Here is a 14,005-nt window from a genome sequence, read left to right as displayed (position 1 = left end):
ACCTTTGATGCCAGTGTATCCTGGGAAGCCAGGCGTGCCAGACGGACCTGTTAACCCAGGGTCACCCTTTGGGCAGAAACATAGTCGCACAAGTTGCACAAGGCGAACCCTCCAGCTAAAGGAACTCAAACAGGAAAGGAATGTGTTAAACACAGTTAACTGTGAGCATCTACCTGGTCTCCAGGTTCTCCAGGGAAGCCTGTGATGCCCCTCTGGCCCGTAAAACCTGGTAGGCCAGTGTCCCCCTGCTGCCCACAGGAGCCAGATGGCCCGCGAGGTCCAGCCTCCACACCAGGGGGTCCACCAACCCCTGCATATCCTGGCTCACCCTGTCTTCCCATAACACCCTTACTCCCTGAGAGGGGAATAACAATGTTTAGCTACCTCGGATCATGCTTTGGAAAACACATACAGTACATACTAATTAAACTGATAATTAATCAGGGTAAACAGATTTGCGTCTTTCTCTCACCTCGTTGCCCAGTGAAACCATCTAGACCAGGTGCCCCAGGAGGACCTGGTGATCCTTTGATGGGGATAAGATTAGTGTTTCCAGGGTTCCCAAAGGCCCCTTTGCTACCTGGAAGATAAGCTCCTCACATCAGAATCCATTCGATTCCATTTGCCCTGATGCTAGCTAAAATACTAAGATTAGATAAACATACCCTTTCCTCCTTTGACTCCTTCGTCTCCAGGAAAGCCTGGTTGGCCATCGAAGCCTCTCTCCCCTTTCCTCCCTGGAGGTCCTAGGGCCCCGTTCCTCCCTGGGTCCCCTGAGGATCCTTCTCTTCCAGGTGCACCTCTCTGACCTTCACGTTAGAAGTCACATTGGGGCAATCAACCTAGAACTACTGCTGTACGTTCTAAATGCACTATTGGTATGTTGCTTTGGATAAAAGTGTCTGCCACATGAGGAAATTGTGATTTACTATGTATTATTCATAACTTTCTGCAATTGTATGACATTGTTGGAAAAGCAAGCTCTCTTCGCTTGGTACAGCACTGTTTCTCTAACCTTTCTGCCCATCTGCTCCTGGTACACCTGAGTCCCCTATAGGGCCGGTGGGACCCTGCGCACCGGGGTACCCAGGAAAGCCCGGAGATCCATTTTTCCCAACCATCCCTTTAGGGCCGGTGCCAGGCAAACCTTCTGGTCCGACATCACCTTTCACACCAGCGCAACCTGAGACAGCCACACACAGAATGACCTGACTACTTGCCAACAGACCAAAATTACCTCATCACAGGTGCCTGCGATGAACACATACATGCAGGCGGTACTTACATTACATTTAGTCATTTAGCAGATGCTCTTTACCAGAGCAACTTACAGTAAATACAGGGACATTCCCCCGAGGCAAGTAGGGTGAAGTGCCTTGCCCAAGGACACAACGCTGGCAACCTTCAGATTACTAGCCCGATTCCCTAACCGCTCAGCCACCTGACTTACCTGGAGGGCCTTGATCCCCTGCTGGTCCAGGGGGCCCTGCGATGCCTTTGGCCCCGCTTTCACACAAGGGGGAGGGTCCAGGAGATCCAGTTCTGCCTGTAGCACCACTCTCTCCACGCTCCCCTTTAGTCCCCAGGTAACCTGGCAAACCTGCTTCACCTGTGCAATGGCAGTCCTTTAAACTATGCAAGTCATATAATACTATTTGCTCAATGATTAACAACGGACACAATCCTTACGGTCTAATATAGTAACAACCATCGTACCTATAAAACTAAAGTTGAGATACAAGGAATATGGATTTGCATATTGTCTGTTTCTGGTACCTGTTAATCCAGTTGGACCAGGTGGCCCTGGAACTCCCTTAGGTCCTGATAGGCCCAGTGGTCCAGTGAATCCTATTGGTCCTGGAGCTCCAGGGACTGAGTCTCCAACTGGGCCCTTGAGCCCCGTAGGGCCCCTTAGGCCAGGGGACCCAGGAGAACCATCATAGCTCAGGCCTTCTTTGCCTGGATCTCCTACGTCTCCTTCACACCCCACAGAGCCTGCATGGGGGTGAGAGCATAATGCGGGAGTCAGGTGGCTGAGTGGTGAGGGAATCGGACTAGTAATCCGAAGGTTGCCAGTTCGATTCCCGGTCATGCCAACTGACGTTGTGTCCTTGGGCAAGGCACTTCACCCTACTTGCCTCGGGGGAATGTCCCTGTACTGACTGTAAGTCGCTCTGGATAAGAGCGTCTGCTAAATGACTAAATGTAAATGTAATAATGACTTATTTAACCATATTCCATCACATTTTAAGTATATGTTTTTATGCGTCTTATATATAAGCATATTTACATTTACATTTAGTCATTTAGCTGACGCTCTTATCCAGAACGACTTACAGTAAGTACAGGGACATTACCCCAAGGCAAGTAGGGTGAAGTGCCTTGCCCAAGGACACAACGTCATTTTGCCGCCCGGGAATCGAACCAGCGACCTTCTGATTACTTGCCTGATTCTCTAACCGCTCAGCCACCTGACTCCCTGTGTTCTTCACACTGTGTTCTTCCTGTGATCGTATATGTCAAACAAGATATACCTTTGATTCCAGTTGGTCCTGCCTGCCCTAAGTCTCCTTTCTGTCCCTTTACGCCGTCAGGTCCAGGAAGTCCTCTGTACCCAGGGGGACCTGTCCCACCAGCGAGTCCTAGAGAGCACATACATTTTCTTGAGACACGGCCACTGGATTTAAACAAAACTGACCCCAACCCTGGTGAGAAGACAGTGGTTAGGCAACGTTACCTTGTTGTCCAGCATCTCCCTTCTCTCCAGGTGCTCCGGGATTACTGGGCACACAGGGCAGAGTATCTCCTTCAGTCAACAAGGGGGCCAGGGAAGGAAAACACAAAATGGAGGACAGTCATTAGTACAGACGAGATCATTACAATACTATAAAACATAAATTACAAAGTGAAGCATTGAGCAGGCTCCTGACCTTGGACTCCTTTGGGGCCAACAGGCCCCCTGAATCCTGGGGGTCCCGCATCCCCTGGGGGCCCCCTGAGTCCCACAGCACCTATGACATCCAAACCTGGGGAACCAGCGGCTCCGGGGAACCCTTTAGGCCCATCCAATCCTCGAAAACCTCTCTCACCAGGAAACCCTGAAAAGCTATCCCCCTGTTTCAGTCAGACGGAGAACCAACAGACAAACAGGAAAAACATTTAATTTTGGGCCATGTTCATTTGTAGACAGGCAAACTGAACCCAGCTGACAGACCTGGGAGACATACCTTTGGGCCTTCATCGCCAGGTGTACCTGGGAAACCATCTTGTCCCCTCATTCCTGTGGCTCCCTGTTGACCAGGGGGCCCTCGGGAGCCCATTGCTCCCTTCTTTCCTAGAGACAATACAGACCAACATATTTCCATTCAAAGTCACAAAAATCCGTCCAAAACAAGATTCTTTCACTTGTGCCCTTACCTTTGATATCCATTATGTAGAGGTCCCCTTTCGGACCTTTGAACCCTCGAGCCCCTGGAAACCCTGGCAGTCCCTGACAGAAAAACACACGGTACATTAAACGTTTTTGTTCATGAACGAGAGAACATTGGGTGAACTAAGGCACACGAGGAGCGATACCGCCACTCACGGCTGGTCCACGTTCTCCGGGTTCTCCTGAAAAACCGCTGTCGCCTCTCAGTCCAGTTGGCCCTGAGATGCCAGGTAACCCAGGCAACCCTGGGGGTCCGATAGAACCAGGCTCCCCCACCAGTGGTATTGAAGGCCCACAGTCACAGGCACCAGCACTACCTACAGACACCAGGACACACACATCTCAGTGTTCGCCCCCACACACTGCAACATATGTGAGCGGTAGCAATGATGTGAGTGTGTCAAATGTAAATAGATCACTGACTGGAGACATATGTACCGAAATGCATGGGAAAAGTTGTTTATGTGAATTTTATTTGGAACTGATGCTCTTATGGGGAAGATTAGGAAGCCAAAAGCTAACTTTGTACTATATTTATATGATCAATGACATGTACTAAACAAGGTGCATGAAAGATAAGTGAATCAATCAACAAACACATTAATAAATAACAGAAAGTCACCTTTGTAACCTGGGAACCCTCTACCCCCTGGTGGACCTTGGACTCCATCTTGCCCTGGTTCCCCTGGCTCTCCTGCTGTGCAGTACAAACCTGCCAAAATCCCAGAGCACAGGGTATGGGTTCCTAAACACCAACTGAATGACCAGCAATCAGACTGATCTCTTACCAGCCCATCCGTCACATGAACTACATACGCAGTAAGGAACACATTTGATCAACTTTTCTCAAATGTGGTTACCAAGGCTACCATATTGACCCGCAAGAAAACAGCTTCAACCAGTATGAAATGTAAACTGATTCATATTGATATTGTCAACTGTATCAACAGTGATCTGGTGAGAACGCTCTGGATAAGAGCGTCTGCTAAATGACTAAATGAGAAGAATCCTATCATTGTAGCCTTTTAACCGTTCTGGTGCCACCTGGTGTTTCAAATGTGCAACTCCATCTCGAGTGTTTGTATCATTGACTTTTTACAGTCATTAGTTTGTATCCACGGTTACGTGAGCTCTAAATCAATGTAGTTTGTCATACGTAACGGGAAGTTTCCCTACGTTTTAACATTTATTTTGAGACCTAATGTATTTATAGATCAAAACTCTTGCAGTTCTAACAACTATGAAGGTAAGTGCTAGCATTATATGCGTTGCTTTTGACGTTGTATCCAGGATTTGCGACTTTGTGCTTGGTTTTAAACTCATTTCGGTGCTAGCTACAGTACCTAGCTTTACTTCCATTGTGTTGTTAGTTAGATTCAGTGTTTGTCTTGGGTATATGTTACTATAGTACGTTGTAAAAAAAGGGTATGTAATGTTATGTTGTTTAGATGCAGACAGTCTTGTGAGTCTCAAGGTACGTAGCTACTCCTGTTTTGTGAACTTTAGTTTGACCGCCCTCGTGGGCAGCATAAAGATAGTGTGCTGTGTTCTGTATTGCTGCAGTGGAGCTAATAGTTGAGTGCTCATAACATTCCGTGATTTATTGGGTGTGCTCAAGCCTTCGGCGAGAACACTTTGTTCTCTCACATATATATTTATTTATTTATTGTTTATTTTCGCCCCCCTAAGAATCAGTCAATATTTGGGCTACATACACAACGGCGGTGTCAAAAGGTTCGTCTTGGTAGCGATTGCATTGGTTGTATTTTTATTTACGTTCCGTTGCATGGTTTAAGTAGAAATTGCGTTTTTGTGGTGAAAAGTGAAGCTAACGGTGGCTAATTTGCTAGCCACAGTCACTGACGTTACTAACGTCACTACGTCGCTAACGTCACGAAAACACGCGTGACTACCTGTAGCAGAACATTCGTTTCACATCTGTTAACTTGGGGGATAGCTAGGCTAACAGTGCGTTCACTGGTCTAACACGCCCCCGAGCGTGGTGTACTGTGGGAAGGCAAGCGATGCAGAGCGTTAAAAAACGCTGCAGTGTGTGCGTTCACACTGCAGCGTTTTTTAACGCTCGCCTTCCCACAGTACACCACGCTCGGGGGCGTGTTAGACAAGTTAATACAGAGTTGTAGTTCTCTAAGGTCACTGTTGTAGTCATGGCCAAGCGTGCAGATTTGGGTTCATGTACTCACAATATCGATCAAAATACCACTTTTACACAACATTTATGTAAGTGCAAGATTTTACTAGTGCAAGATTACAGTAGAATACATGTTACGCCACCGGTCACTCAACCAGTCGTTTGTAGGCTGGGCTAGCGAGCTAGCAGTGGCACAGAACAGTCACGTAATGTGACGACTACATTTAAAAGTAGGCTATAAAAACACACTAGGAACAATGACGACATCGGCAACCATGCACCATGCATTATTAGTTTAATGTAATCTTTAAATTCAGGCTCGTCACATTAGTAACTTTGTTCTGAACAGAACTGGGTGTGCAGACACATACGAAAAGTTTCTCCTCCATCTTGAAATTGTCAAACCTAGAAATGTTTACCATGACGAACAGTTGCTACGTTACAAGAAACAAGAAACCAATCCGATTGGCCAACGCTAGCGTTTTCACGCTCCTCATTTACATAAAGTTGAGAAAATCCAACTTGCAACGCTCCGCTCCGCTCCGCTCCGCTCCGCTCACCTTCCCACAATGCCCTACGTGAGCGTCAACGCCTGGTTTCATTGAAAATGAATTGGAAGCCGACGCCGCCCGCTCCGCTGCAGTGTGAACGCACTGTAACTATAGCTTTACTGCAAGGCAGCTGCAGGAACGCCACAAGCAAAGAGGCCAGGGTGATAACTATTCACTCATTTTACTTTGATGTGAAACACAATTATGAAATGTAATGTACAATATTAGCTGATATTATTAAGGAAGTAGGCCCGCATCTACTTTTGGAAACGGTAGTCTACTATTTCACTGAAGCATTAGCATCATGACATTAGCCTCTGTTGCCCGGGCAACACATACTACAGTGGTCTATGATGCATAGACCTAGCATATGCATAGACCTAGCATATGTGGCATGATGCATAGACATGCCACAGCCTAAACGTTGTCAATCTGTTCATGAAAATAATTAATTTCAGCCTAAACCGTACAACGGAACGTTAAATCCAATTCAACCAACGCAATCGCTACCAAGACGAACACAGCAGTAGTCTACTAGTACTGTACCGTAGTAGTACAATTTACCGGGGCAGCTTCTCCACACAGGGCTATATCGCATTTTGCGTTGTTACTGACAATGATCGCTACCAGTGAGCTTTTTATGAATGAGCGATTTTCCACTAAATAAATGTCAACCTTATTTACGTTTTGGGGGGCATATTTTCAGTTAGCAGATGGGACTGTCTGAATCGCGATTCCATCTTCTACTGCCGGGTAACGTCGTAGAATAATCTTCAAAGGGGGTTCTTTATTAATGAATGAATGCAATGATTAGGCTACATGGCTGAAAATATCACGAGAAGGGAAAAACTTAAAATGACGTTTAAGTCATAGAGATTAGGTCCATTTTTACACCGGTCTGCCAAATTTATTCGTTTTGATGCAACGATGAGGCTGCCTCTTGCAGGGGAAATGAGAAGACATCTATTTCATTCTACACTTCACTCGTATTTTCAGTTGTAAATGAGCAAAAAAAAAATGCTTTTAAATCTATGTCATCTTTATAAATAATAAGTATGCATTTTTATATAAAGCATACAGAAATATCAGTTGTAAAAATGTCATTCAAAAACGGACCCCTGTGCAACCGACGCAAGCAAGCACACCCTACATTTCCCCAGAAATTGTACCCTCTCTAGTTTACTATGTTGTAACTATCCGTTTTTATATAGAAAATGAGACACATGCAATAGATATATTAATATTATTGGATTAAAATTTTTGCAATTCCAATCCAAAGTCATTTTATTGTTAATTTACATTTAATGCTTATTGTGTAGTATTTAAAGAAAGGGTAGGCCATGTTGTTGAGAAGCAGTTTTTCTCATATTTGCCGAAAGTAACTTCATGTCTTGATAGCAACCAATATATATAAAGGTTTGACGGTAATATGAAATCATTTCGACATCTGTGGGCGTCTTAATACTGTAATAAACATGACCAATCATTAAGGGGTACACTGACTAGTGATTGGACGGGCTACCTGTTTGTCTACTGTAGTTTTGTGGGAGTGGCTTTGAACGGAGGAGATGGGATATTTTGGTTTGAATCGTGTCAAACAGAAATTAAAATGGCTAACTTCGCTAAACTTGCCTACCGTGCCTTTAACTTTGAAGTGTTTCTTCCAGATCCCCTACTAGCCAATCATACTTGATCATGGGCGGAGACTAGACAGAGGAGACACCTTAAGGCTCCAGAGAGACTACAGAGACTCAACCAGAGAGACTACAGAGAGAGACTCAACCAGAAACAGCAGTAACTAGAGAGAGGATCAACCAGAGAGAAAAGAGCTTCCAGAGACAAGATACATGATCCAGAGAGACCAGACAGAGAACAAAAAGAGAGCTGAGTTATGGAGACACATCACTGTGATACATGTGGGAAGAGCCTTTCCTCATCCAGTTACCTCAAGAAACACATGAGGATCCACACTGGAAAGAAGCCCCACAGCTGTGACTTCTGTGGTAAAACCTTTCGCCACACTGGCCATTTCAGACGTCACCTCATGATCCACACTGGAGAGAAGCCCTACAGCTGTGACCTCTGTGGTAAAACCTTTAGCAGTGCTAGCAGTTTCACAATTCACCGCAGAATCCACACTGGAGAGAAGCCCTACAGCTGTGACCTCTGTGGTAAAACCTTTAAACAGACTGGGGAATTGAAAGCTCATCGCAGAACCCACACTGGAGAGAAGCCCTACAGCTGTGACCTCTGTGGTAAAACCTTTAGCCGTGCAAGCAGTTACACATATCACCGCAGGATCCACACTGGAGAGAAGCCCTACAGCTGTTACCTCTGTGGTAAAACCTTTAGCTGTGCTAGCAGTTTCACAATTCACTGCAGAATCCACACTGAAGAGAAACCCTACAGCTGTGACCTCTGTGATAAAACCTTTAGACAGGCTTCCAATTTGAGAACTCACAGCAGAGTCCACACTGGAGAGAAACCCTACAGCTGTGATCTCTGTGGACAAACCTTTAGCCAGGCTTCCAATTTGAGAACTCACAGCAGAATCCACACTGGAGAGAAGCCCTACAGCTGTGATCTCTGTGGACAAACCTTTAGCCAGGCTTCCAATTTGAGAACTCACAGCAGAATCCACACTGGAGAGAAGCCCTACAGCTGTGACCTCTGTGGTAAAACCTTTAGCCAGGCTGGCCATTTCAGACATCACAGGTCGATACACACTGGAGAGAAGCTCTAGAGCTGTGACCTATGTTGTAAAACCTTTAGCAGTGATAGAAGTTTCACAGATCACTGCAGGGTCCACAATGGAGAGAAGCCCTAGAGCTGTGATCTCTGTGATAAACCTTTAGCCAGACTTCCACTTTGAGAAATCACCTCAGGATCCACACTGGAGAGAAGCCCTACAGCTGTGACCTCTGTGACTATTCAGGTAAAACAAAGGTCCATCTGAAGAGTCACCTGCGTGTCCACAGTAGAAAACCCCCAAAGCAGTGATGTCTGGGGCCAAGCTGTCCCAGCAGTCACCACCTGAGAGAACTTCTGTATGACCCACAGCTGGAAGAACTACCGGCCTACAACTAAAACAGCTAAAATACTCTACTGTTAGACTGCTCCTCCCAAGGTTTCTTCCATTTTGTTTAACTTTTATTGATGTAAGACTGTTTAGCCTGTGTTACGAACCTTGTCTTGATGTAAAGGCCGTAACACTAGACAAACACACAAGACAGAACACGCATGCAAACAGGGCGAGGGACATAACAGCCTGTGTTCTGCAGCTCTTTCACCAACTGTAATTGGAGGAAGGGAGCACTGAACTGCTCCTCCCAAGGTTTCTTCTATTTTTTTTGTCTTGTCTTCCTTGAGGGTTTAGGTTGGTTGAGGGGCAGTTCTATGGGCGTATGTGAAGCCCTCTGTGACATTGCTTGTAAAAATGGCTGTACAAATAAATTTGACTTGAATTTGATGATCACTTGTCCAATGCTCCACCGATCTTTATCCATTGTTGAAGACTACTTTGGATGGAGTAGTCTACGTTAGGTTTGTCACATGAGAATTTGTCTACAGTGCTTTTGCCACAGAAGAAGAGCTAACATGTAGCTTTCAACAGTACTTTTATGGGATTAGAAGAAAACTTTGTTCAATATTTGTAGTAAACTGGTGGTAACAAATCTCTACAATAAACATTTCACAATTCTAACCAACCTTTAACCCTTGTGTTATCTTCGGGTCATTCTGACCCATCAGTCATTGTGACCCACCGTCGTATTGCGACAAATTTACCTCATACAAAAACAAAGTGAAGCATTTTCTTTTAACTGTCGGGCTGTCTCAGACCCCCCCACATTGGAATGGTTAAAAGAAAATTATTTGTATTTGTTTTTGTATTGGGTAAAATTGGGTAAACACAACGATGGTTCGTTATGAACCTTTGGGTCATGTGACCCGAAGGCAGCACGAGGGTTAAGTCCCTGTAAATGTCGGAAGTTGTGTAGTTAAAAAAATGAACGACAAAGGCCGAAAACGATGGTCTAAACTACTCCATCTACACCACTGATTATGAGTGTGCGGAAGATTGATTGCAACGTTTGCATAGATTGCTTGCGATATTTGGGTCTAAGTTCCATACGGTAGTTTTATGCCATGCCTGGTGTGAATAGGGCTGTGACAATACAATTTCCGGATGGCTCTACCGTGGATTTCACGGTATAGTCAAGATTCATATTGTAGGCCTAATTCATACCGGTATATTTCATTGCCGTTCATACCGTCCCCCCCAGTTTTCTACCCATTTCTATTTGTAAAAGGACACTGAAACGCACATACGTATTAGCACATAAAATTAATTATGTCAATGCTGGTTTTTTAACTTCAGGATTCATTTAAGTGGGTGTATACAGGTTCAACAGCAGGGGCCTGGGGCACGGCCCCCCTGATGCAATCGCCCCCCACTGCCCCTCACTGCCCCCCACTGCCCCTCACTGACCCCCACCCCCTCCCGAGTACCATATTGTCGGTATATTTTAGTTTGAAAAAAAATAATATATTACTCAAAATGTTAACTGTACCTGTAGCCGCACCCCCATCCCATGATCCACAACAGAGTGAAGCGAAATAATTTTCACACTGATGTCATGTAAGTATATTTTATGGAATGTGTATGTGAAACTGTGAGAGCCACTGTGAAAAGAGGAGGGAAAAAAACAGAGCCTAACCTGGGAAGCCCCTCTGTCCTTTTTGTCCTTTAGCTCCTAGAAGGCCCTGTTTACCAGGCTCGCCCGCTGAAGGACCATCAGAATAAAACCTCCCAGGTTCTCCCCGAGAACCTGTTTCCCCAGGAACTCCACGTCCACCAGGTTTCCCATCAGGACCTTAACAGAGTAGCAACAAACATGGGGAGTCAGATGGCTGAGCGGTGAGGGAGTCGGGCTAGTAATCTGAAGGTTGCCAGTTCGATTCCCGGTCATGCCAACTGATATTGTGTCCTTGGGCAAGGCACTTCACCCTACTTGCCTCGGGGTAATGTCCCTGTACTTACTGTAAGTCTCTGGATAAGAGTGTCTGCTAAATGACTAAATGTAAATACTGGTTAAACACAAACCATTGTATGTTGTTTTGTCCCAATTCATTGCACTGTTGTTTAGGTTTAGGTTAGTTTATGTTTAGTTTATTGAATTTTATTCAATAATTGTATCTTATTTTATTGTGTAGAATGTGCATCTTTTAAAATTATATTTAATACTTTGTATTAAATATGTACATGCCACTGTGACATAAAAAATTCCCTCTGAGGGATCAATAAAGTATTTATCTATCCAGAAAGGGATGAGAGAGGTGCTGCAGGTGTGCCCGACCACTCACCTGGGATGGATATTCCTAGATATCCTGGGGGACCATGCATCCCCATCTCCCCAACATCTCCTGGGAGACCAGGTTGTCCTGGTAACCCCAGCCCTCCCATAGGTCCTGTGAGAACGATGGTTACGACTATTAGAATTTTGAGGCAGCTCACTGACAATATTAAGATGAGAATGTGAAGTGTTACGAAGAGGTTTCGTTTATGTGGCACAGCTATACACAAGCATAACAAATAGTCCATCCTCTTTACCGAGAAGAATAATAGGTAAAGATGTTTTTGATGGCTATTGATCAACTGTGAGATGGGTACAGATCAACGGACACACAGTACATAATCAACAGTTATTCATCTGCTGGTACATGTTATTGATCAGTATTGTACAGGTGTGTCTTAGGAAACAGGATGATGTTAGGCAGAATGATGTGCTCACCTCTACAGACTGCATGATGCCCAAGGAAGACACATCATGACACATGACACACATGATGGTGATGCCAGGGACAAACAACAACGACATCATATAAAGAGACAAACAACAGCCACATCATGCCAGCATGCAAAACAAACAACATGAACATAAACAATCTGACGTGACAATGGAGGAAAGCTGATAGTGAGGTAAACAGAGGGTAAGGAACAGACATACATCTACTTGGACATGTCTCACGCATGCTTTATTATGTTCTAGCTACAAAGAAGAGAAGATGGTTGTTAACAACAAAGACAGTGAGTCCCACAGAAAGGGGCCCCCGACCTGTATCATTGATGTACTGGAACCCAGTGCTTCCTTTGAGGCCTGGTTCCCCTGCAAAGCCCTTGGATAGAACCCCAAACAAGTCCTGTTAATGACCTGGGCATTAAAAGTTGGGGACTAATAGTGATGATCGAGACACCAGGGCATAGTTTTTTTTACCTTCGGTCCTTCATTTCCAATCAGACCAGGTAGTCCACGGCTCCCGAAAAGCCCCTGGATAAAATCACGGTTATTAAAGTATAAAGTATATAAAGTACAAATAGCTGTGTTTCCATAAGCTAAACATTTACATTGAATTTAGATCAATATTTAGAAATCATCTTCAGAATATGTATGCATATGCAAGGGTGTTCAAGTTGACTTGGCAAGGACAAATACCTTTATTCCAGGTAAGCCAGGTAGACCAGGGAATCCAGGAAAGCCCTAAACATTATAATAGTTGTGAGGATTTGAGGATGAGAATGGCGGTGGTTAGTGGTTAGAGGACTCAGTGCTAGGTACAAACATGCAAATCTGCCTTCATATCCAGCTCGTACGATTGGGAACATCTTGATAATTTGTATTGTACAAAAAATTGTAATTCTGGAAAAGGAATAACAATCACCCCAAAGATGTCTTAACCCTTGTGCTGCCTTCGGGTCACATGACCCAAAGGTTCATAACGAACCATCGTTGTGTTTACCCAATTTTACCCAATACAAAAACAAATAAAAATAATTTTCTTTTAACCTTTGCAATGTGGGGGGTCTGAGAAAGACCAACGGTTAAAAGATAATGCTTCACTTTGTTTTTGTATGCGGTAAAGTTGTCGCAATATGACGGTGGGTCACAATGACTGATGGGTCTGAATGACCCGAAGATAACACAAGGGTTAAAACACTGCCCTTAAGAAAAAGAAAATGTTCAACCATGCAATGCTAATGCTGGGGAAAAAACACGATGGCGACAAAGCATGTGCTTGAGTCAACATGAGGGTCATGCATGGACATCTGAAAGTCAGGTGGGTAGGATTTTGAGAAGCATCCCATTGGTTGTGCCAGACAAGTAAACCAACATTAGTTTTAGGTAGCTGAAAAAAAAAAAAAGTATTTAAACCAAGGTTTACTTCTCTTACCCTGACTCCGGGAAATCCAACAATTCCCATTTCTCCTTTAATTCCTAGGGAAGAATCAAGTCCCTGGAAAATGAAAGGATAATTTACAATTTGATTCGGCAATTGAACAGATACACCAACAAGTGAATCTATACACCCATGAACACATGCTCATTGTGTATCGTGTTGAGCACCTACTCACATTCATTCCTCTGGGCCCACACTCCCCCTTCATACCTTGGTCCCCCTAAAATACAAACAAGCATCACATGAAAGCATGAAAGAAAAATGTGTAACAAAAGCAAATAGGCATGTCTTATTATATTCACCTGGCTTCCTTTGATGTAGAAATCTTCTGGAGGATCCACAAATTCAAATGGCCCCGGGGGCCCCTGTGTTCCTTGGTCTCCCTGTCAGAAACAAAAAGGAGGATGTCAAACTACTGTCTTTGTCTATGATATCTTAACCCATACACAAAGAGACTTAGTACGTTGTGGTGCACACATACTCCAAAAAGGTGATGTCAGATGGCTGAGCGGTTAGGGAATCGGGCTATTAATCAGAAGCTTGTCGGTTTGATTCAAAATTAAGTTATGTCCTTGGGCAAGGCAATTCACCCTACTTGCCTCGGAGAGAATGTCCTTGTACTTACTGTAAGTCGCT

The 14,005-nt window shown here is 44.5% G+C and overlaps 1 protein-coding gene across 5 annotated transcripts in view; it reads right to left on the bottom strand.

Annotated features, from left to right (window-relative positions):
• The window catches only part of col4a4 (collagen, type IV, alpha 4), a 31,717-nt gene that overhangs the window by 6,032 nt on the left and 11,680 nt on the right, over nt 1-14,005 (bottom strand). For all 5 annotated transcript variants that reach the window (XM_062472942.1, XM_062472946.1, XM_062472943.1 and 2 more), the window contains 22 exons: nt 13,672-13,752; nt 13,545-13,589; nt 13,364-13,426; nt 12,628-12,672; nt 12,409-12,462; nt 12,250-12,310; nt 11,498-11,602; nt 10,852-11,007; nt 4,053-4,142; nt 3,587-3,747; nt 3,418-3,490; nt 3,228-3,334; nt 2,931-3,114; nt 2,738-2,806; nt 2,535-2,642; nt 1,777-1,995; nt 1,451-1,609; nt 1,016-1,183; nt 666-809; nt 473-580; nt 174-355; nt 3-66 (listed from right to left, as the gene is read on the bottom strand). In XM_062472942.1, coding sequence (XP_062328926.1) covers nt 3-66; nt 174-355; nt 473-580; nt 666-809; nt 1,016-1,183; nt 1,451-1,609; nt 1,777-1,995; nt 2,535-2,642; nt 2,738-2,806; nt 2,931-3,114; nt 3,228-3,334; nt 3,418-3,490; nt 3,587-3,747; nt 4,053-4,142; nt 10,852-11,007; nt 11,498-11,602; nt 12,250-12,310; nt 12,409-12,462; nt 12,628-12,672; nt 13,364-13,426; nt 13,545-13,589; nt 13,672-13,752 — 2,446 coding nt within the window. The remainder of the gene's footprint in view (nt 1-2; nt 67-173; nt 356-472; nt 581-665; nt 810-1,015; nt 1,184-1,450; nt 1,610-1,776; nt 1,996-2,534; nt 2,643-2,737; nt 2,807-2,930; nt 3,115-3,227; nt 3,335-3,417; nt 3,491-3,586; nt 3,748-4,052; nt 4,143-10,851; nt 11,008-11,497; nt 11,603-12,249; nt 12,311-12,408; nt 12,463-12,627; nt 12,673-13,363; nt 13,427-13,544; nt 13,590-13,671; nt 13,753-14,005) is intronic.

This window comes from Osmerus eperlanus, chromosome 11, assembly GCF_963692335.1.
Source record: "Osmerus eperlanus chromosome 11, fOsmEpe2.1, whole genome shotgun sequence".
Taxonomy (NCBI): domain Eukaryota; kingdom Metazoa; phylum Chordata; class Actinopteri; order Osmeriformes; family Osmeridae; genus Osmerus; species Osmerus eperlanus.
The sequence above is the reverse complement of the archived record's forward strand: the minus strand, read 5'-3'. Positions and strand labels throughout refer to the sequence as shown.